The following is a 23,217-nucleotide window of genomic DNA, read 5'->3' as shown; positions in this document are numbered from 1 at the left end:
AAAACAAAACAAAAACAAAAAACCCCACACATTTAAGAGAAATCTAGCTAAATGAAATTTAGTCTGTCTATATCCACCACTGGGACCTAATTAGCCAGAGTTGATGACACTCATTTGAGAGTTGGCATTATTGGCTTTTGTGGCAATGTACTCAGGCCAAAGTGTATGACAGCAGGAGGTAGTTTCTGTTTTCCAGACTTGACTTAAATGGGGGTCTACATTAGCACCTTTTTTTTTTTTTAAAGTAAGCTGGGCACGGAGTAGCCCAGCACAGGACCCTGAATCACGACCGTGAGATCAAGACCTGAACTGAGATCAAGAGTTGGAAGCTTAACTGGCTGAGCCACACAGGCACCCTGTGTTAGCAACTTTTATGGAAGTTAGAGAGAGAGAGTGATTAAGATCAATACCCCATGATTTGGAACACAGGGAAAGATGCTTGTACCTAAGGTTTCAACCTCACCTGGAATTTTTGGAGTTTTGTCTTTGGGCTTCCTAGTTTCTGATAGTGTGAAAAGCATGGGGCATTAAATGCTGTTGGAAAGACTTTCCTTTTCACGTTCTGAAAATTGAGGGGCTTTGCCCTTTCTTTCATAAAACAGCTTTCTTCGATAATGAGGTTTTCCTGTAGGACACAGCAAGGGGAAGCACTGTGTTGTTTTGATTAGCACCTTCTGAGAAATAAAAGCATGGGATAGTTCTGATATAATCAAAGTAAATTTTCTGCTCTATCCGTGGAGATTTTTTCTTACACCCCAGTGCGGTTGTTGGCTGACCTGTTACTCTGAAATACTTAGTTAGGCTTTTGGCTAATGTGAGAGCTTATCAAAGATCAGGCAGGCGTCGTCCCGCATTCTCACCAGGGTCATCATCTCAATGGGGTCATTTTCCGCACTGCAGGGCTTCCTCCCTGCCCCTCCTCTCAGGCTGGGGGTGCTTCCCTCTTCCCTCTTGGTTTCCTAAGACCATAGTCCCATTCACTTGGAGCTCACCTTTTCACCAAGTGTTTTGTCCTGCAATATATTCTTGAAATCCCTCACCTCTTCAGGCCCCTTTTAGGGTTTGTTCTCTGCAAAGTAAACAGTGGGGAGTGAGCGGTGTGTGAGAAGAGATGTAGAAGGGGCGTTGCTGTAACTGTCCTCCTGCATGTAGTCTGTCATCCGTCAGCTGGTCTGTCTCCTTGAACAACCTCAGGGACCCACATATGTTCTGACATGGGTCGTCCAGAAAGCTGACAGAGCACACTAGTTAATCACATTTTTACATTTAAAATCCTCGCAAGGGGAGAAAACGATTTTTCTGTAAAAGAAGGATTGCAGGCTCAGTTGTGAGGACCTGGAAACCAGCTTGAGGAAGACTGTTAAACAGGAAGTTTGTGATGAATGGTTTTTAATCAAGTTGTAACCATTCACGATCGCTTTCAAATTCCTGTTTATATATCCCTTTGCTTCCTATCAGAAAGAGGCCAGCCTTGATTTCCTCGTTTTTGTGTCCAGGGGTGTGCTAAGCACTTCCCATATATGTTATGCTGTTCAGTTCCTAACCATCCTATGTAACAGTCCTGTGTAGTTACTGCTTCACAGATGGCAAGACTGAGGCCTAGTGAGATCAAGGTGCTCCCTCAAGGTGGCCCTGCAGTCAGCCAGACCTTGGCTTCTGCCTGTCCGTGTGCTTAAACTTTTCATGGTGCTCATGAATTCTTACAGTTACCTTTTTGGTACTGTCTTACATGAGAGCATAATCTCCCATATGCTTTTTTTGTTGTTGGAGGTTCTTTAACGTAGTCATATTTTCCTTCTTTGGAAAGATTTGAGTCAGAGAGAAAGCTGTTTAGAGCTAAGAGTGTATTGATAGCCATTTGTGAATCTATAGCTAAGAATTGGTTTGATTAGGGAAGGAACCCTGCATGCTCTTGATACTTGTTCTATATTTCTTCTAGGAATAGAGCCCCAGGTGCTTGTGCTTTTTGTAAATGAGGTCTTGTATAAGTTTCGTATAAGTTTCTCATCTGGATTTTAATCTTCCTGAATTCTGTTTTCTGTAATAGGAAATGGGAGTGTTGGGCCAGATGACCTTCCCAGTGCCTTCTAGTTTGCACATTTCATGAGGCTGCAAGTCTTTTCTTCCCAGCCCTGGGATCACTGGAGAAGCCCGAGTCCTCATTGCAAACTGGGGGGTGAGAGTGTGCTGTGGGGTCGTTGATGTTCAGGCAAGAAGGACAGGCTTCTGGAAAATGAGATCAGCCTGAGGAAGAAGAGCTGAACACTGCTGGGGCCTATTGTGTAAGCACGTAGGCTAGTCATTCACCATACATCTTCTATTACAACACTTTGAAAAGTTGAATCTATATGGCGTCTATTGACATCACTTGTAAAAAGAACAATTGGCAAACGGTCACATATTTTCCTTCCGTTTGCAAGCAGAATGGATTATTTTGCAAGTTGTTTTATTAGCAACCAATGGGAACTCTGTTGAATAGAGATTATTTCTACTTTCTCCTTAGTTTGTTTTCACTCGTAGAAGTGCAGGAAGAGATGGTGTAAAAGAGAGGAAGCAAGAGGAGGGAGTAAAGTCCATGCTGGGAGTCTACAAAACAATTGCATGCATTGACAAAGAGTTCACAGAAATGAGATAAAATGCTTTTGGAAAAATCTAGTTTGTCTAGCATTTTGAAAGAATTTCTAGAATTTCTAGAACAACAAATTCATTTACTCATGTGTTCCAGTGTCTTAAGTTTGAAGTTCTTTTTGTTTGACTTGGTGACTACTGCTCACCCCCATCGTGTGGCAAGGTGACGGGCAGGTCTAGGCTGCAGGGGCCCCTGGGGCCTTTCCATTTTCCTTGTGGGTCCCCACAGCCTCCTTACACATGCTTTCCCCAGGGCGATGCTCATACCTGAAATTCACACTTCAGCTGTTATGGTTTCCTGCCATAAAGAGTCACCATTAGAATTAAAGGCAAATCATATTTTGTCAGTCTGTTTTACCCAGTGAGGCAGAAAATTCGTTTTGTAAACTAGTATTTGTAAACAATTATTTCTGCTCCCTCAAGATGCGTTCATGTAACCTTAGTCTTGAGTGTGTTCCTTCGATTGTTCACAATGGCGGAGCCAAGGAGGTGGTTTTTTAGCTGGCAGCAGTGTTGCATTCAGACTCCTGAAACCTTGGTCTGAGCCCTAGTTGGACAATTAATTTTCTGAGCCTCAGTTTTCCCATGTCTAGAACAAGGCCAGTAATCCCTGCCTTGTAGGGATCTTTCAAGTGTGGAATGCGATGATGGATTAAACGCAGTTTGTATATGAAGTAAAATGCAGACATAAAGTATGAAGGCCCGGGGTTCGTGAGCAGGATGTACTCAGCCTAAGTTGATGGTTTTCTTTTATTTTTGGTTATAAAGACAAAGACCAGAGTAGTCTTAGAACTGCCGAGCAGAAAGAAAAATGGAGTGATGGCAAGACCCATGGCCGGAAGGTGGTGATCTCCACACACACCAGTGGACAGGCTAGATGGAACCAAGCTGGCAGCTCAGGTCAGAAGGCAGGATTCAGAGTGATGAGTGTCCAGGGTACAGAAAAATGGACAGGAAGGAGCCCGGGGCGGGGTAGGGGAGGAGAGGTGCAAACCCAGGGCCAGATCAGAGCATTTCTTCAGCCCAGGTCTGGTAGGCCAAAGAGCTTGCTAGTCTTGACCCTAGGACTAGTTCAACAACCTTGGTTTTCTTTGTTCAGGCTTCTAGTAGACTAGAAGTCTACTGTAATAGAGTAGGGGTCTCCAAATGTTTTTTGTAAAAATCACATATCCTTTCTGATGTCACATTTATTCATTTGTACTACAGCCATAGATTGTGTGTGTTATATAACACATTTTGCCAATATAGATTTAAAAAAGATAAAAAACTTAAAGCAAATGAAAGGTGTGAAGATTTCTTCTTGTGCGTCAGCGACGCTCCGATTATTGCTTTAAACAGCGGGGCTGGGAGCCTCTTGGGGAGGGGCAGTTCCTGTCCTGTGTCCTCAGGGTTTCTAGGGGCCAGCCCCAGAGCCTAGCTTCTGCCAGCCAGAGAGGCAGGGGACCAGCAGGGCTCATTTGTAACCACCCCCCCCCAAGGAGACACAGGACTGTGGTCTCTTGACTGTGGCCCGGGTAATACCTGCCACTCCTTCCCTTGTCGCACACTGGCTGAGTCCAGACAGCTGAGAGGCCACAGCTGTGTGTGGTGCCCACGCGCGAGGCTCCGTGGCAGCACCTTGAGAAGACTTCAGGATTCTGATACGCTTACTGGCAAGGGCAGTAACAGGCCAGCTTTGGTATCTGAGTTCCTTTATTATTAACGTCTCTTCACAGCATCTGAGGTACTGTCTGGGGCAGAGAGAAAACATCTTAAGTCTTACCTCAACGCTGGTCTACTTTTCCAGTACCTAACATGTAACACCTTATTAGTGGCAACAGTGCAAGGTATGATAGTAAATTAGACTGATGGTTATCGTACAGATAAGTGTCTAAAACACAAACATTTTATAGATGCCATTATCCTAATAATAACAGCAGTAACATCAGCTAATATTGATTAAGCACTTTACATGTGTTCTCTCATTTAATCTCCACAACAGCCCTGTCAATGTAGAACCTATTAATCCATTTAACAGATACTTGAGTGCCTCTTGGTGACGGAGCTGTGAGGATACATTGTACAAGAAGACAGACCAGGTCCTGAGCTCATGCAGCTTACAGTGTAGTGGGGAGCCACACATGCCCCCAGGGGACCACACATAGCAGAATCATAATTGTGGTGAGGAACCAAGGTCCTGTGTTAGCGGTAGGATGGGATGGTTCCAGAAGGAAGGGACGTTTGAGCTCAGAGAGAAGTTGGAGGAGGTGGAGATGGCAACCTTTGATAGGAAAATGTCAGTGCTCCTGGACAGTGGTTTGTGCATCATTTTCTGTCCCATGTCGCTGTTTAGGTGGACTTGTTCTTGGCCCAGGTCAATCATAAAACACCTAGAGGGCAGACTCTGCCTAATTCCTTCTGTTGTCTTTTCATTGTACCTAGCACAAACTAGGTCCCAATAAATGTGGTTTGACATGAATTGGTATGTGAACAGACGGCCAAAAGATGTGTAAGACATTACACCTTCCCTGTAGTGTGTTTGGGATGTCAGTCAACAAACATTCCTTGGCTTTTTCTTGTGTGCACATCATCTTTGTGTGTGTGTGCGTGTGTGTGCATGCGTGTACACAGACCTCTTCTAGGGGCTTCAAGATTAGGAAATAAAACCGGACTTCCGCCCTTGCTCTTTAAGGAGCTTGGAATCCATAGAACTCCTGAAATAGAGCACCTGGGACTTAGAGGCAGGCTGAACAAGCAAGCACATACCTTGTGCAGCTCCTTCTGCCCCCGACGCGACCCGCCCAAATGTCCCGGGTCAGGTCAGGCTTCCCAAGAAGAACGTGCCGCCCTGCTTGGGGGGGCAGGTTGTGGGGAGGGTATGTGAGAGGAAATCCAGCTCAGCATTAGTAAAGAGCCCAGGCTGCAGAGAAATACAGCTGCTGGAGAGGAAATTTGCTCATGTGTCCTTGGTTGGGGGGGGGGGGGGTGGGCGGAGTCTAATGGCATAGCAGCTTGTGATTTGGCTAAGTAGCTTGCAGTGTCTGAGTTTTCTGTCTTCACAACCTGCCTTACTTCTCAGGTAATATTCTGTTTGTAGTCAAAAAACTGAGTATCTCCAAGCACTGACAGTCGAAGAGTTTGCGGGAGAACCACCTCCGGCCATGGCTGTGTCCCGCAGGGGTCTGCAGACATAATACCCTTAATAGCAACACATATTTTTGCAGGATTTACCTATTCACCCCGCCCCCGCTCCCTATCATAGCCCTGCTGGCTGTATGAAAAACAGGAATTTTTGTAACAAGCCCTGCACAGCAAACCTTTTCCTGTTTGGAAAAAAAATTTTTTTTAATTGTTGGCAAAGTTAGAAGACAGCTCTGTTACTCAAAGAGTGACCTGAAATGTCCTCTTAGAAAAATATGGAGCATGATGTTTTGATAAGTAGGGTATTGCTGTGGACCCTCCCCCCACCACCCTTTTGGAGAGCGGGGGTAAGTCTAAGTGGTGAGTTAGTGTATGTCCCACCTGGCTTAGTGAACGCTTCTTGAACTTTTTAAAGATTTCATCATTACATATTCTGCAGTCTCATTAAAAATGTCCCCTAATTGCAGTTACAAATGACCTGATCTAATTATGAGTGTTACAGAGCTGCACCACCCTCTCCACCAGCCAGTGCAGACAACCAGGAAGCCATTATCTAGGAGGATCTTCCCCCCTTTATCATTAACTAAATGTGACAGGGACAGGAGTCAAGCTTCCTTTCCTCTAGAGATTTCATCGTGGCTTATCTATGTGTCTATTGTGTTCCAAGAACAAGATAGTCAAGATGGAATATTGTGCAAATGCCCAGACTTTCAGCCTATAGAACATGTCGCAGGGTCAGAGCGCTCAGCCCCTTTCCAGGTCCTCCCCAGGGACAGGCCTGCCTCTTTAAGGACAGATTTAGAACCTCCTTTGCTGGTGTTGGTGGGCCCAGGAGACGAGGCTGTGGTTCTTGGAGCATACATAGGTGTGTGTTTAAGACCTTTCCGTGGGGTTTGGAGAATCTTGTGGAAATGAAATAGGCCATTAGAAAAATGTAGTACTTGGCCTCTTTTAGGGATTCTTGTGTGTACTTAAAGTCCTCCTCAAAGCTTGTCTTGAGTTGGGGATAGATCAATAGATGGGAAGGAAGAGGAAAGTCTAGGGAACAAAAGAAACCTTCATGCCATCCACTTGGACACCTGCACAGCACCTAGCCTGGAAGGCCCATTCAGAGCCGAATCTGACCCGCCCGCGCTGTGTGCCCTGGCAGAAGGGTTTGTCACGTTGCTCCTCTGTTGCAATCCTTGGGTGGAATGTAGTACAGAGGGTCAGAGGGCATTTTGAAATACGGATTTCTCAGCCCTGGCTATCCGGCCTGACTCAACTCGGACTATCGCATCTCCTTTTAGACAGTGAGATTTTCCCCCCGCATGTTTGTGATCTCTTTTTTAATAAGAAAGAACCTGAATTCATGGTTTGTGTTGAAGCCCGGGCCTTGTCTGTGCAAAGGCTTTTTCTGGCGCACCGATTGGCACTCGAGCATCTGCATCCCACGTTGATGGCATGAGGATGTGGGCACTGTGGCTGCATCCCTGGGTGACCACAAATCCAGCCAGGGCCTTTTTGTGGTCAGGGTGAGGGGCCCCAGAGGTCCAGGGGGCTCATTCTGCTAAGCCTTGTCCCCAGTTGGCAAAGGAAGCCAGGGGAAGCTTGGGAGACATGCACAGGGGCCTGTTCCCAGGGGTCTAGGACATCCAGAATCCTGCTCCTGGACTTGGCCTCAGGGCCCTGATGACAGAGGCTGCTGAATGAGCAGGTAGTGGGAGTCTGCTGTGTGCCTTGTTCTAGATGGGGAACAAAAAGCTACAAGACAAGGGCCCTCCTTTGGAGCCCATTTTTGCTTTTCCATATGTCCCCAGAGGCTCTCCAGATGCTGGTGATCCCACATGTGTCCATTAGGGGAGTTGGATTGGGGCTTCCTTATTTGCAGCCTGGCTTTGCTGCTTCTGCTGGAGCTTGAGACTCTCTTTGGCCTCCTTCACTGTATATTGGGAGTTGTGGGTTTGTGTTTGCAATCCCTCTGAACTCCTGCCCACACCCCAGTGAATAGGAGGTAGGAGGAGGGGAGCAGGGCTCAAAATGGCAATATCCTCGTGCCCTCAAAGTTGGGATCTAGGCCCTACTCTTTGGTAACTGCTTGCCATGTGCCAGGCACCACTGAACATTTTATAAACTCTGTCTCCCTCTAATAGCCCTAAATGGGTCTATTATTTATCTCTGTTTTATAGATAAGGAAACTTAAGGCACCTAGGGGCCAAGCAGTTTCCCAAAGTTAAGTTGATTTTCTTTACTAATTGTGTTAGAAATACACATGGCACAATTTAGTTGTGGAACAACTGTACTGAGCGACTGAAGCCTGGAGCTCTTTGTATTACCACCCCTCTCCCTGTGTCTTTTTGGATAGAGCAGGACCTCCCTCCGATGCAGTGACCTGGAGTTAGTTGGCACATACTGCTGGTTATTTGTGGGAGGAGGGGTTGGTGAACAGCACTTGGATCTAAATTTTCTCTTTTTTGGCAGTTCAACTTTCTAAAATAAGAAATATGACCCTGTTTGCCATATATTCACCTATATTAGCCTAATGGACTTGAAAGGTAGAAAGGAATCTAGGTCTTACTGGTTTTCAGGCTTTTAATTCTTGACTAAGAATATATCCTGCTTCACTTCTTTCTTTTCCATAATCACGTGGGCCCAGTAATCTAAAACTTCTCACTTGTGTAAATGGCATATGTTCAATCTGAAGAGAATTGGCAGTAGTTTTAGGGGTGATAGAATGGAAACGGTTTTTGCTATTTACGTAGCATTGTAGCTAAGCAAAAATTTAAGTGGTTTTAAAGTGAGTTCCTGTGATTTCCTGTAAAATACAGCTATATAAAAGAAGGTGTCTATAATAATGCTTATTTAATTTTGTCCCCTCATTACATTAAGATACAGACACTGGGTTTGTTTTGGTTTGTTTTGAGAGCGTGAGCGGGGGAGGGGCAGAAGGAGAGAGAAGAATCTGAAGCAGGCTCCATGCCCAGTTCGGAGCCCAGCATGGAGCTGGACGTGGGTCCTAACGTGGGGCTTGATCTCCTGAACCGTGAGATGGTGACCTGAGCCGAAATCAAGAGTCGGACGCTCATCCGATTGAGCCACTCAGGCACTCCTACAGATGCCTGTTTTTAAGATAAGATACTATTTCTCTTGTACTGGTTTGGAGCTCTTTTATAGTGGAGTTCAGAACCCTTCTGATGGTATAGGTTGAAATCTGTACACAAACTTTAAAAGATGTTTACTTGTCTTCCATTAACATTGTCTATACTGAACAGTAAGTACTCCCAACGGGAGAAGTACTTATTTCTAACATGATGTTTTGCTTTACAGAATTCAATTCGCCATAATCTGTCCCTACACAGCAAGTTCATTCGTGTGCAGAATGAAGGAACTGGAAAAAGTTCTTGGTGGATGCTCAATCCAGAGGGAGGCAAGAGTGGCAAATCCCCTCGGAGAAGAGCTGCGTCCATGGACAACAACAGTAAATTTGCTAAGAGCCGGGGCCGAGCTGCTAAGAAAAAAGCATCCCTGCAGTCTGGCCAGGAGGGTGCCGGGGACAGCCCAGGATCTCAGTTTTCTAAATGGCCTGCGAGCCCTGGCTCTCACAGCAATGATGACTTTGATAACTGGAGTACATTTCGCCCTCGAACTAGCTCAAATGCTAGTACTATTAGTGGGAGACTTTCTCCCATTATGACCGAACAGGACGATCTTGGAGATGGGGATGTGCATTCTCTGGTGTACCCACCATCTGCTGCAAAGATGGCTTCTACGCTACCCAGTCTGTCTGAGATAAGCAATCCTGAAAATATGGAAAATCTTTTGGATAATCTCAACCTTCTGTCATCACCAACGCCATTAACTGTTTCAACCCAGTCTTCACCTGGCACCATGATGCAGCAGACACCATGCTACTCATTTGCACCTCCAAACACCAGTCTGAATTCACCCAGCCCAAACTACCAAAAATACACATATGGCCAGTCCAGCATGAGCCCTTTGCCCCAGATGCCTATGCAAACACTTCAGGACAACAAATCGAGCTATGGAGGTATGAATCAGTATAACTGTGCACCAGGACTCTTGAAGGAGTTGCTTACTTCTGACTCTCCTCCCCACAATGACATTATGACAGCAGTTGATCCTGGGATCGCCCAACCCAACAGCCGGGTCCTTGGTCAGAATGTGTTGATGGGCCCTAATTCGGTCATGTCCACCTATGGCAGCCAGGCATCTCATAACAAAATGATGAACCCCAGCTCCCACACCCACCCTGGACATACCCAGCCAACATCCGCAGTTAATGGGCGTGCCTTGCCCCATGCGGTCAACACCATGCCCCACACCTCGGGTATGAACCGCTTGGCCCCCGTGAAGACAGCTTTACAAGTGCCTCTGTCCCACACCATGCAGATGAACGCGCTGGGGGCCTACTCCTCGGTGAGCAGCTGCAATGGCTATGGCAGGATGGGCCTTCTCCACCAGGAGAAGCTCCCAAGTGACTTGGATGGCATGTTGATTGAGCGCTTGGACTGCGACATGGAGTCCATCATTCGGAACGACCTTATGGATGGAGATACGTTGGATTTTAACTTTGACAATGTGTTGCCCAACCAAAGCTTCCCGCACAGCGTCAAGACGACGACACATAGCTGGGTGTCAGGCTAAGAGTGAGTTAGTGAACAGGTAAGATCACCCCCGTGTCAAAAGACCTTCTGAAGCCAGGACTTAAAAGAGAGGAACACGGTAACTTGCCACATATCTTCCATGGTTGGGACTTTTCCTGATGTCAGCTGGCTGTTCCTTGCAGAGAGGCATCTTTTATCATTCTTTCTTTGCCCTTTTTGCAGCTTATAATTTTTTTTTCTTTGAGCTTAAGCATAAGGAATTTTCCTCTGACTGCTTTAAAGATTTCTTTTGACAGTTAGATGGCTGCATCTTTTTAGTAACTCTTCAATAAATGAATACGTTTGATACAAATCAAATGCTGCAGGTTTTTTTTATAAGTGGAATTTTTCCCATTGAAAGATTTCAGAGCTGTTTGAGAAAGCTCTAGCTTCTCCCCCCCCCCACCCCCCCAAGTATGTCTGTCACTCTAATACGTTAAATCGAATTGATTTTAATTCGGCTGTATTTTCATTGTGTGTTTTTTCTAGGCTACACTTAAAAGTACTTCAGACTGTCTGACAGCAGGAACTGAGAGAAGCAGTCCAAAGATGTCCTTCACCCCTCCTTTTCGTTTTCTTGATTAAAAAAAAACAAACAAACAAAAAACGAATTTCTTTTTTCCTTTCGTCAGACTTGGCAGCGAAGACACTTTTCCTGTACAGGATGTTTGCCCGATGTTTGCAGGTTATGTGCCGCTGTAGATAAGGACTGTGCCATTGGAAATTTCATTACAATGAAGTGCCAAACTCACTACACCATATAATTGCAGAAAAGACATTCAGATCCTGGTGTGCTTTCAAGTTTTGTACATAAGCAGTAGCGACAGAACTGTATTTGTGTGTGTTTTTGTTGTTGTTGTTGTTGTTGTTGTTGTTGTTTTTTAAAAAATATCCATTTGGTCCAAGGAAAGTTTATACTCTTTTTGTAATACTGTGATGGTCTCATGTCTTTGATAAGTTAAACTTTTGTTTGTACCACCCGTGTTCTGCTGAACAGACGAACCACAGAGAACCAAGCTCTCCATCCTGCGCCTCCAAGGGACAGCTTTGGGCCTGTTCACATGGCCACTTCACATGAGAACCAATAGCCTGTTATCAATCTGCTGAATTAATGGACTTGTCAGACACCTTCGGGGGAAAAAATAGATTAAATGCCAGCCTTGTACAGGTCTTTTCTATTTTTTTGTTTGTTTATTTTGTTATTTGCAAATTTGTACAAACATTTAAATGGTTCTAATTTCCAGATAAATGATTTTTGATGTTATCGTTGGGACATTTTTGGAATAGATATTGAACTGTAATGTTTTCTTAAAACTAGAGTCTACTTTGTTACATAGTCTGCTTGTAAATTTGTGGAATCCCAGATATTTGAGGCAGCATCCATAATTTTCATTTTGTATTTCTAACTGGATTAGTACTAATTTTATACGTGTTTAACTGGTTTGTACACTTGGGGATGCTACTTGGTGTTGTTTCTGACTAATCTTAAAATCATTGTAATTAGTACTTGCATACTCCACGTTTCTGGCTCTGTTCTGGCAGGAGAGTGATGGTTAGTTATGGACATTTTGCGTTTCATGTTTAGGAGAACTTAGTAAGCTTTTATGTATGTGTTTTAAAGAAATTCCATCTGCTCCTGTTATCCCGTGAACTAAGTGCACGGTGTTTCAGGGACTCCTGAGGGGCCTCGTGATGTTTGTAGATCAGAAAGGGAGACCCGAGTCTAAAACCATGCTCCTCTCTCAAACTGGGAGTTTGGATCAACTTAACCTTTTGGAGTTGAGCTTCAGCAAATGTTTTCCCTCCTATTTCTGTGCTCTTATTTTGGTCTAGGTGGAGGTTGGTTTGATAGCTCTGCCTTGAAGGATTATGTTAAGACTCACACTTCATTCCTCTCTCCCTTCTGTCCTGCAGATTACTTAGCACACTGTGGAAATTTAGGTGGAAGGAGGAAAATTTAAAATAGGACTTCAGTGATTTGCAGAATGCTTTGTGTCCCTGAGTGCAGATGGCTACCAAATGGACTAGAGCTTGTTTAAAAATTGGGGCAATTAATTTGAAAGCCGACAAACCAGCTATAGGTTGTATATTTGAATTTATTGTAAAACCTCTTATTGTAAGTTAGAATTGGAGAATTTCCTTAGCCTTTAGCAACCTAAACTACAATGCTGCATCATTATGTTTTAATATTTTGCAATTACCTGTAACTGACAGACCAGGTTAATTGGCTTTGCATCCGTCAGTATTTTCAAGTCTTGTGGAATGCCCTAAGTCAGCACAATAGAAGGAGCAGGTGCACAAAAATGTTCCTCTTGCCTTCTTGAGAAGGCTCTGATTTCTTTCTGTGTACTTAGCCCAGATCACACTTGCTTTGTCTTGCACGTGGATTGCCGATCTGTTGGCTTGGTCTTTCCTACATGTTTAACGAGAACACAAGTGTTCCTGAAAGATTTCCTATAGGAGGCCAGCTCTGTTGTAAGCTTCCCACTGTGACTTCTACTGTCTTGAAAGTTCATTAAACAGCCACCTGGCCAACCATCCTTACTGCTAGCCACTCCAAAATATGTCTGGTTTTGGAAACCCTAGTTCCTCTAAGCAGTGCCTTCTGCATATGTAATAGAACTTGTTGGTGCCAGAGTACTTGGGTTCTCTACTGTGTCCAGCTTCTTTCCTCCTCCTATGCCATCACATGGTGAGCCTCAGAGCCCCTGTTTGTTCATTAAAGAGGCAACTCCAGCAGAAATCACTCTTAAAATCTTATTACATCCTAGAGTAACTTTTAAAAAGATGTTTCTTCCTCCTGAGTCTGTGTAAATACCTCTTTTTTTTTTTTTTTCTGCAGATTTTTGTGTTGAAATTCTCATGAATCTTGAGTATCTCTCTGGGGTACAGTGAAGTCCAGTGAAAGGCACCTTGTCTATTTTGAAAACAAACATTATGTGACCTCTGGTAATACTTTTTCTGTACGAATACTGACTTTCTTGAGTAATTAGTATATCAGTTATTGTACATGATTGCTTTGTGAAATGTGCAAATGATATCACCTATGCAGCCTTGTTTGATTTATTTCCTCTGGTTTGTACTGTTATTAAAAGCATATTGTATTATAGAGCTATTCTGATATTTTAAATATAAAGTATTGTTTCCGTAATATAGATGTATGGAATATATTTAGGTAATTAGATGTATTACTTGCAAAGTTCCGCTTCGACAAACTGACAAAGTCTAAATTAATTAGCAAATGTTGTATCCCAGTGGGCAGTAAATCAATGGAGCATACTGAGAAGAGGAGAAGGACACTTGAAATGGAAAAAAAAAAAAAAAAAAGTTTTCCAAAGGTATACAATTTGGACATGTTCAACTGCTGGGTATATGTTACCAACACCTCCCTCCCTCCCCCCAGACTTACTTGAAACTCTCACACTCAGCTCTTACGAGTTCTTAATTTATAACTGACTTTTAAATGAGAAGTTTCTCTTGTGGTTTTGGTCTGGGAGTTAATTGTTCATTAAAAAAAGGCAGTGTGGTTTATGCAAACAAAACAGCCTTGCATTACTCTTGGCCTCCTCCTTGAGGGTGGTGTGCACGGCCTGGCAGTGTGGCCAGGTGTGGCCACCGGAGTCCTGTCGGGATGCGGTCACATCCCCCCCCCGCATTTCACTACTCGAGTTCAGTAACAGCACAGATTCCACGTTCCTGTTCCGATACTCTCTGAGAAGTGCCTGATGATGCTGATGTACTTACAGACACAAGAACAATCTTTGCTATTATTGTATAAAGCCATAAATGTACATAAATTCTGTTTAAATGGTTTGGCGTCTTTCTTTCCTAATTGTGCAGAATAAGCTCTTTATTAGTGTTTTGTTGTTGTTTTTTAATGTGTACCTTAAGTGAAGCCTTGTCAGCCACAGTGCCATGGTTTCTTCAAATCTGGTATTTCCTTTGGGGGGCAGGGGTGGGTTGGGGAGGAAACAGTCCATCTGAGAGTGAAGTCCCGAGAGTTGAAGAACAAGTAAAATCCCTGATAAGGAACAACTCGGGAGCCGCATCTTCGGAATGTCTGCGACGACATCCTGTGCGGTAATTCCTAGGCATATTAAATCTCATGTCAGACGGATCATGCTAAAGGGAAAAACACTTGAAGGGCAAGTTAGGAGGGCACTGAGCACTAGCGGGTGTGCGGGGAGCAGTGGCTTTCCAGGGCCGTGTGTGTCCCTACCTCACACACCTTGCCGAAGGGGGAGGAGGGACTGTGTCCTCCTTTAAGTGGCCACAGATTGGAGGTTTATATGTTTTACTTTTCTTTTTTTCAGAAAGTGCCTGAGGAATGAGCTAGGATTAGATTAACATGGTTAAAATGCACTAAAAAAAATTTTTTTTAGCATGTATTTATCTTTTGAGAGACAGCATGAGCAGAAGAAAGGCAGAGAGAGAGGGAGTCACAGATTCCGAAGCAGGCATCCAGGCTCTGAGCTGTCAGCAGAGTCTGACACAGGGCTGGAACTCACAAAGCACGAGATCATGACCTGAGCCGAAGTTGGATGCTCAGCCAACTGAGCCACCCAGGCGCCCCCAAAACGCATTTTCAAACCAGGAAAAGCCTGGTCTCCTTGCTTCTGACTCAGTTACAAGGCAAGTGAATGAATGGGTTAGAGTAGTAACAAGGAAATAGGTTATTCTAATGTTTATCTGTTTAGACACCAGAAGGTCAGTCTAGCTGTTCAGGGTTTGTTTGTTTCCCCTTCCTTCCATCAAATAGAACCCTTTCTTTAAAACACATGATAGCCCAGAGCATAGAGCAGATAAAGGCATCTTCTCCCAGACCCTGGGGCTCATGCACAGATCACTTTGAAATCTGACCTAGCCCACGTGTGGAAAAATGCCGATTGTACCACCAGGACTCAAGCCGGCAGGCTCCTTTCATAGCCCTCCATACACATACACAGAATCGTATATCTGATGTCACGTATCGGGACCAGTTCCCAAAGTTTAACATCACTTGATAGGAGGAAGCAACTCAGCAGGAAGATTTCGCAGACAGAATCCTGGGCTGGAGCTCAGTGCTTAACGTCAAGGGAGAAACTTCTTTGGTGGCATACAGGTCCTTGCTGTGACCAGGCCGCCGACACTAGAATCGGGATGTGTACCTAGGATTGTTTCTTGGCCACCGAGCCTGCCACACTGAGGGACTCTGCCCCAGCTCCCGTTTCTTCATGTTTGAGCAGACCCCTAACAGGTGCTGGTTAAACGCACACTGGTTGGTGTGGTTAGGTGGGTGGAGTACTGCTCTCAGAGATGTATCTGCACTAAGTGGCAGTCTCTGAGTTAGACGCCATCGCATACACGTTGAACTTTTTATCATCTGTTAGTGCTCATTACAGGCCCGTGAACCTGCAGCTGGGTTGGGCCATGACCTCTAAAAGGGGGTGTAGTCCTAGGTGTCCGCAGGCCAATTTTGCTATTTCATTATTGGTGTAAAAATGACACTGGTGATAACTTCTGTACACAGACTCGAGGATGTTTTCCGGTTACTTAAACTGGAAAACGAGTGACATTTCTGTGGAATGGAAAGGGGGGGAGGTATGTAAGCTGGTGGGAGTGTAAGAAGGCCAAGGAGTCTCCTTGGTAGCGGGTGATGGATCAGGAAACCAGATGTGAAATGGGGACAGCTGAGGTGTGAGCCGAAGGTGTCTGGATGCTTTGACTAGAGGAACCTACAGAGTGGCACGGACATCCAGAAGTTCAAGAGAACTTTTGTTACTGCAGGTGGCTGGGGGAGGAGGCTTTCTTACGCGGACGCCTGGCATTAGCAGTATGGCTGTGAGAGGGGGAAGCGCCACGCTGAGAGCATGTGGCTGTTACAGGAAGAAGGAAGGAAAGGAGATCAGGGCCAACTTTTCTCAGCTTGACTGGTGGCAGGAAAGTATCCGCTCCCCTACCCCTGCCTCCCAGTCTCCCATGGACTCAAAAGGCTAAATGCAATTTCTTGGCATCAGTACCTTTACCGCGTTGGTGTCTTCGAAAAGTGCAAGAAGTTTGCACTGGAAACCACTGGTGGAAAGCAGGGATTTACCTCCAGGAAGAGAGAGGGCAGCTTTGTGAGGGCTAAGTCACTCATTCTTTCTGTCTCATTCCCTCCGTGAACAACTTTTCAGAATTGCCATGAAACTTCAAAGTGGCAGATGGTAGCCTGGGAGCCGTGTTGGGTTTTTGTACTGCTAGAGTTTCTGCAAACATTCTTGGGACTGTAACCGTAGGGAAATGGCTGCCCCACAGGGATGACCTCAGTTGAGATCGCTGCTTAGAATCGAGCTCACGGTGGCCCATTTTAAACCCAAGTTTTCTTTCCCTCTGATGTATTGGGATAGACAGGAGGTCCATTCTGCCTTTCAGTGCCTGGTTGCAGAACATGAGCAGAAGTGCCCGTTGCTTGGTTTGTGCTGGTTTCAGGACACTTACGCCTGCAGAATGCGATCTGCTCTGATGTGTGGGCAGCGATTGGCCTGTAGATAAGGAAAGTTGAGGATACCTTCTGCCACCTGCCTTCCAGGTTTGATGCGAGGATTAGAGGATGAGGTAATGTCTGCAGATGGCTTCCTGTGTCCGGGAGAAAGACCTTGTACATGTGAGTTGGTGTCAGTGTAATAGTAGGCTTTGGGGATTTGTTTCCTTAATGGGGCTTCTGGACAGTCAGCATTTCCTGCAGGATGAGTGGGAGAGCCACTGGGTTCATTTCCATCCTCTCTCTGCATTTTTATTTGCACTCTTCTATCTCTTCAGCAGGGGAGTGTGGACAGTTGGCCAGACCCGTACTTTTTCTTTTCTTGGTAACTCCAGAAGTGCTTAGTAGGTTGTAAACCTATAATGTGGCCAGTACAAACTACCTGTGATCATGGTTTCCCACGAAGTTCTCCATGGACCTATACTGAGAAAATTTAAAGACGTTTTAGGCTTCTTGACCTTGACCTCACCCTGGTCGTGTGCTCCTAGTAGACGGTGGAGGCCCCCAACGCCATGTGCCCCTTTTAGGCCATGCTTTTGTGTGCTAGGGAGAAGGGCAGAGAGGAGAAGCCTGATGTTGAGGAGGCCACAGTGATGTGCAGGAGCCTGATCTTCTGGTTCATGAGAATTGATGGTTAAATTTGCCAGAAGTTTGAGAGCCGATTTTAAATACCACCATTGTTCACAATCAGATTAGATAAACTTACTATTGATTCATATTGAGAAAAAGGTAGTAAATGCTCAGAACTCACCACTAACGACTTTTTTCCTAATGTACGACAGTGTACTCTCGTCTGCCCTTGAGGTATTTATGTTACCTGTCTCTGTCTGGTGGGATTATTGTTTAATGGCCTGCTACTGCTCTGCTGAAGCTGAACACAGTTTCAGTTTATTGAATATAATTTGAATGCGGGTGAGAAAAGGTTTCACGGTAAGTCATATCAGTGAAATTTGCCGAGAAAATAAACTTATTGAGAAAGGAGTCGACCGGGATGGAAGTCCATTCATCAAATCCCGGCCGAGTCACCACGATATGTTGGCTCCAAGTAAAAGAGTTTGGCAACAGCCAATGAAAGCATTTTGCGAGAATCAATTGGCCTGATAGAACTTACAGTAGAGAGGATGGTATATTTTATTATGTGTAAATTGAATGCTACACATCCTTCATGGTGGTAAATTCATCATAAACTTACGTCTATCCAGGCATATATTAACTTCTCCAAAGAGCGGGTTAAATATTGACCAGCACACCACTGACAGTGTCATAAAGGCACCAGAGGACCGGAGGTTCGGGTGACCTAGAACAAACGGGTAGAATGGGAATAGGGGAGACGGAGAACAGGAAGTTGTGGTGAGGCCCAGGGTGTGGTCAGCACAGTGGGTGACTGAGTGGCAGTGAGGTACCGGCCCCAGCAGTGGAAGAGGTCAGGGGAGATAAGGCCTGGTGGTCGTGTGGGGCGTGCACATTAGACTCCGAGCCAACGAGAGGGGCAGCAGCAGGACCTGGGTGCAGTGGCAGTCTCCAATTCAAGGGCCAAAGCATGTAACTTTGGGGAGAAAACGGGAGGCAGGTAACAGCTGGATCAGTGGCTGGGAAGGTACACGATAGAGTGGCTAGATGCCCCAAGCATCAAAAGAGGGTTTTTAAACTTGGAAGAAAAAGATTTCTGGAGCTGGAAGTGGAAGGCAGAAGGATTCCCGTTCTGGTTTGAGACCCCTCAAGGGTTGTCACCCAGGGGTCTACTTACTGGAATGAGTGGGGGAAATTCAACGGCCCGAGTGAAGACCCCATCACCACGCCTGGCACACAGAGCTCGCGAAATTGGGGTGACCAAACATTCTGGTTTGCCCAAGACAGGCTTGGGCAACTTGTGCCCAGAGTAATTGTTAGTGCTGCTCTTATCACTCCGAAGGGTTCAGGTTTGGGCAGTTGATTGTATGTTCACTCCACCAGTGAATAACCGCTGCTTGGTTTTTACTTCCTGGAGCTCTCACCTCACAATGGATGTACCAAGAGACCCCTGTGGGTGAGAGCCCTCAGGGGCCCTGCCCCCGGGAGAGGCTTCCTTGGGCCAGAAGGTCATAGTTTAATCTCAAGCATGTAAGGTCCTTCCCAGCCTTTCTTTCCTTCTCCTGCCTTTCTCCACCAGCCTTTTCACCTGCTGGAAGGTTTGTTTATCGGGAATGTCTTTTTCCTTTCCTTATTAACCAAGGTACAGCTCAAAGCCTTCCCTTCCCTACCCTTCAAGCCCTCCCCACCCTCTCCTCTCAGAGGAGTGACTTGAACAGGTGGGCTAGCTGAGTTTCAGGGCTCCTTTCCCCAATACACACATGTGGCTGTGTTGAGCTCTAGCTGAATAATAATAATCCTCAGTAGTCCTCCTGAGGCAGGCCTGTAGCCATGCTACCGACAAGTTCAGCGCCAGGCCTGACTGACTTGGGCCATCACCAAGCTCCCAGCGAGCCTAAAGCAACTGGCCTGCGCACTTGACCACTGGACACAGCCAAAGGCGTTCTTTCATGAGCCAGTCTGCGTCTGCCAACATTCCAACAAATTAAAAGCAGACCCAGAAGTCCAAGGTATTTTGACAAGTCTGGAGGTGCTATTTGCTTTCTTCAACCAAGGGAAGCTCAAAGGCGAGAGACGGGCTATGACCGATGACGAAATGCCTGTAAGAGATGATTGGTTTTCCTCACGGCTAGCAGTCCCCGCAGTTGCAAGACCTTGCCTTTCCATATAGCTTTTCTCTGGGCTCAGGAGACAGACCCAGTTCCGTTTACCACCCACCTCCAAAATTGCCATTGAGAACGTGATGCCAGTTCAAAGAATATCATGTTGAAATTAATTGGACCTCTTCAGATATTTTTCAAACAAAATATTTTGAAAGGAAGGTACTTTTCTCCCTTACAAGACAAAAAGTTTCTCCCACTTCAGTTCACCACACCGAAACAATGACTTGGTAAAAGGGAGACATTTCCTGAAGTCGGGCAATTTTGTTTAGAAATCCTGGTGAAGTTGGGCTAAAACATACCCTGAATAGAAAATGTCATTTTTCTCTGTAAATGTATCTTAGGAGATCTCAAAATGCTTCAAGCCCTATGTGCTATACTTTTAATTAGTGTTCTCTTTAAGGTTCCATTTCCCTTCTGACTTCTTTTTTTTCTGTCTTAAATAATTGATATTCCATTAAAAGCATGAATAATTTTCAAAACCCTGAATAGGACAGGCTGGAAGCATTTAACAGCTGTATGGAATCTCATGTAACCATCATGTGCCTTTTTTTTTTGGAAACAACAATTGTCCTTGTCTCTTGTGAGAAAATCACATGATTAAAAAAATAGATGACGAGCAATAATTCTGCTGTCACTTGGTCACTGGCAAGAGTAGGGCTAGGGAGGAAGACATAAGAAAAATGCATTCTTGGATCTTGCAGCCACACCAATCTGCAAACCTTCCTGGAGTAAATAATTTCCTTTGTCATTTCTGGGTAACTAAAAAAAGGCTTCGGAATGTTTCCAGGACTGGGCATTCTGTTGTGTAATACTTTTGGAGTCTGAGTTACCTTCCTTTGCTGAAAGAGTTGGCTCAACACCCAGCCATCTTCCCCCTCCTGGATCTGAGTGTCGGAGAAACGGATCTGAATTGAGTGAATGAAAATTCGGTCTTTATTATGGACAATAATACTCCCTCCAGGGTTAGAATTTCTTAATATAGTTGACAGCAGAAAGAAGTTTGGATCAGCTATGGGTCCCAAAGATGCTGGTTGACCTAAGCGTCTTGAAATGAAGCATGCCTTTGTCTTAATTGTCCCTGCTTGGGAAGGGAGCTGCCGGTGTGCCACTGGAGGGTGAGCTTGCCAACGTGAGTGACAGGGGGAGGTCTTCTGTCATCTTTGAGATTCCAGAGAAAAGAAGTCCCAAATATGAAATGTTTGAACGTAGCAGTGCTAGTCATTGACTGGCACAAAGAAAGCGTTGGAATTGAGTATTTCTCTGCGAACTGAGCCAATGTGTGTGTGTGTGTGTGTGTGTGTGTGTGTGTTTCCAGGACGTTTCTAAGACTTGTGGAAGAAAAACTATAATTAAGAAAAGTGGATGGGTTATTAGGAAAGGCTTGTTTTCAGAAGGTTTTGTGAGCTTAGTAGCACTTAGCATTTGTAGTACCTTCCATCCGAGGATCCCCAGCATCTGCCAATGTAGGTTCCTTTGCTTCCCTTTGAATTAAAAAGAGCAGAGGGGCACCTGGCTGGCTCAGTCAGTGGAGTATGCTATTCTTGATCTCGGGGTTGTGAGTCTGAGCCCCACATGGGGAGTAGAGATTACAAATAAAAATAAAAATGGGGTACCTGGGCAGCTCAGTCGGTTAAGCCTCCGACTTCAGTTCAGGTCATGATCTGACAGTTCGTGGGTTCGAGCTCCACCTTGGGACCTGTACTGACAGTGCAGAGCCTGCTTGGGATCCTCTCTCTCTCTCTCTCTCTCTCTCTCTCTCTCTCAAAATAAATAAATAAACTTAAAAATAAATAAAAACAATAAAAATAATCTGAAAAATTTTTTTAAAACCAGAGCAAACCCACTGTATATGGAGCCTGGACTAGGGGAAAATGTCCCCCTGGTAGGGGAGTTTTGTTAGTGGAGACCCTGAGGAAACCTGCCGATGTGAGACACAGCATTACTGAGAGGGGGAGCTACTGACTGTGGGCAGCAGGATTATTTGGAAAGATTTGGAGAAGTGCCACTTCTGGGGCTCTTTCCCAGAACTGTGGGCTCAGAATCTGTAGTGGGGGTGTGATGGCCGAGAAATCTGCATTTTAACTATTCCAGGTGATGTTTATGAACAGTGATGTTTGGGAACCACCACCAGTCTATGAAGTTGCTGTAATATTCATTGGTATTATTGGAATTCATTCATTTTCCATCCGATAAAATTAGTTATATCCCATGTCTCAGGCCCTCTGTAGAGTGCTAGGGAAGCCCTGTGTGGTGAATGGGACAGGGACAGACCCGTCAGCCACCCTCATGAGGCTCAAAGTCTCCTACTGTCTTCAGCTGCGGAATCAGGTTGACTTTACCAGAAAGACGTCAGGAAGTATTCTTTAAAAATAGGCTACTTGGATCAGAAAAATACTGAGCTGATAACAGACCCTGAAACTAAAATGTCCATCATCCATCAAAGGTTTTATTATCTGCCTAACCTGTGGTGAGTGCTGGGTAAATGGGTTGACCAGACTGGCCCCTGTCCTCTAGTGTTTACGAGTCAAGGCCTGGTTCGGCTTCTCGCCAGCATGAGGCTCTATCCCTGAATAACGCTGTAGAGCGGCTTGATTCAAGCAGCTTGAACCAAGAGACAGACCTGGAGACACAGCCGATTTGATCCAGAGTGACTGCATGTTGAGCTAAATGCTTCCAGGTCTGAGGAAAATAACCTAGTCCGTGAAGGATCTGTTTTCCATTGAAAATGAGGCTTTCAGGTCACGATCTCGTGGTCCGTGAGTTCGAGCCCCGTGTCAGGCTCTGGGCTGATGGCTCGGAGCCTGGAGCCTGTTTCCGATTCTGTGTCTCCCTCTCTCTCTGCCCCTCCCCCGTTCATGCTCTGTCTCTCTCTCTGTCCCAAAAATAAATAAAAAACGTTGAAAAAAAAAATTAAAAAAAAAAAAAAGAAAATGAGGCTTTAAAAAAATTAAAAAAAAATATATATATATATAGCTGTAGGAGAGAAACAGCTCATCTTGCAAAATCTCTGAAGGAACGTAAGCTGGACCCAGTTGGTCTGGCTAAGATGAGCTTACCGTACAGACCACTGTGGCCCAGGCTGGGCCAGCAGCTCCTTGCTCCTGGGCTGGGTCTGCTGCAGCTCCAGGGTAGGGAGCCTCTCTTCCAAAGCCCTGGTGAGGAGCAAGGGCCACAGTGTGAGCAGCCCTGGGGCAGGGTCAGACACCCCATCATGATGATGCACTGACAACTTCATTTGGGTGGTGTCCTCAGGCTGAGCTCTGTTCCATACAAGGGAACATTCCGGATCACTGGAAGCTGCCGCCCCTATGGCTGCCTGGACTTTTTCTAGTTTGTTTGAAGAGTGTCCCCAAAAGTAGGACATAAATCTCCTGTTGCAAAAAGAACCTATCCAGTTCCATTTGACCTTTTCTGATGAGGCAGGGTCATCACAAGCAATACGTGTGATTGAGCCAAGTTGGTGTTCAGAGATGTCCTCAGGACTGTTGACACAGATCTTGGTGTTGGACCCTCCCTCCCTTCACCTCTCTTTCCCTCTGTCCCTCACTCCCCCCTCCTCTTTGTCATGGAAAATTCCCAACGTAAACAAAAG

General features: G+C 45.3%; 1 protein-coding gene across 1 annotated transcript in view; it reads left to right on the top strand.

The window, feature by feature from the left end:
* FOXO1 (forkhead box O1) overlaps positions 1-14,193 on the top strand; it is a 97,322-nt gene extending 83,129 nt beyond the window's left edge. The window contains exons 2-3 of the mRNA XM_049646855.1: positions 9,055-10,410; positions 10,881-14,193. Of these exons, the coding sequence (XP_049502812.1) occupies positions 9,055-10,392 (1,338 nt within the window). The 3' untranslated portion in view covers positions 10,393-10,410; positions 10,881-14,193. The remainder of the gene's footprint in view (positions 1-9,054; positions 10,411-10,880) is intronic.
* The last annotated feature ends 9,024 nt before the right edge of the window (positions 14,194-23,217 follow it).

This window comes from Panthera uncia, assembly GCF_023721935.1.
Source record: "Panthera uncia isolate 11264 chromosome A1 unlocalized genomic scaffold, Puncia_PCG_1.0 HiC_scaffold_16, whole genome shotgun sequence".
NCBI lineage: Eukaryota > Metazoa > Chordata > Mammalia > Carnivora > Felidae > Panthera > Panthera uncia.
The sequence above is the reverse complement of the archived record's forward strand: the minus strand, read 5'-3'. Positions and strand labels throughout refer to the sequence as shown.